The following is a 684-nucleotide window of genomic DNA, read 5'->3' as shown; positions in this document are numbered from 1 at the left end:
CTGGATGTCGGCCAGCAGCTCCTGCTTCCGGCGCCGGATGTTCTCCAGCTCCTGCCGCTCCTCGGCAGTCAGGTCGCTGGGCACTGCGGGAGGAGGGCGCGTGAGGAAGCTGTCCTCTCGCCAACCCGAAGCCAGGGCCACGGAGGACCAAGCTCCCAGCAGGCGTGCGAGGCAGGGCCCTGTACGAGGGGCCGAGGGGCCGGGGAGAGGCTGCCTCGGGGCGGGTGAGGGTGAGGTGAGGCTAGCGGGAAGGGAGGGGATCACAGAGGAGGCTTCAGGCCCTAGTTCACCAATCTCCCTCGGCCCCAGCACCCCCACCCCCAAGTCCAGCTCCACGGGAATGATACCCGGGACACACTCAGGTAGAGGTGGGGGTGGGGGTACGGCAGAGCCGCGGGCTGGGTGCCTCTCTGGGGCGGGCAGAGGCTGTGCGCACAGAGAACAAATCTGGAGGGACAAGCCCACCCGAGGCCAGTGCTGAGCGGGGAGTGGGGGGGGGAGCTCTCGTCCTGACACACAGTCCCTTCCCAGCACAGTCCCCGCGTCCAGCTCTGGAGCAGGTGCCGGGGCTGCTGAGCATGTGGTCGGGAAGGGAGGAAGGGGGACCAGCAGCCCCGCTCACCCCCCGCACTAGGTCCCACACACGTCAGTGCACGGGGCGGCCTGTTCCATCGCCCGGGACGC

General features: G+C 69.4%; 1 protein-coding gene across 1 annotated transcript in view; it reads right to left on the bottom strand.

The window, feature by feature from the left end:
- The window catches only part of CYTH1 (cytohesin 1), a 38633-nt gene that overhangs the window by 24780 nt on the left and 13169 nt on the right, over positions 1–684 (bottom strand). Inside the window, exon 2 of the mRNA XM_014531724.1 lies at positions 1–83. Within this exon, the coding sequence (XP_014387210.1) occupies positions 1–83 (83 nt within the window). The remainder of the gene's footprint in view (positions 84–684) is intronic.

Source organism: Myotis brandtii, unplaced genomic scaffold (assembly GCF_000412655.1).
Source record: "Myotis brandtii unplaced genomic scaffold, ASM41265v1 scaffold825, whole genome shotgun sequence".
In the NCBI taxonomy this organism is placed as follows: Eukaryota; Metazoa; Chordata; class Mammalia; order Chiroptera; family Vespertilionidae; genus Myotis; species Myotis brandtii.
This window is presented reverse-complemented; position numbering and strand designations above follow the sequence as displayed.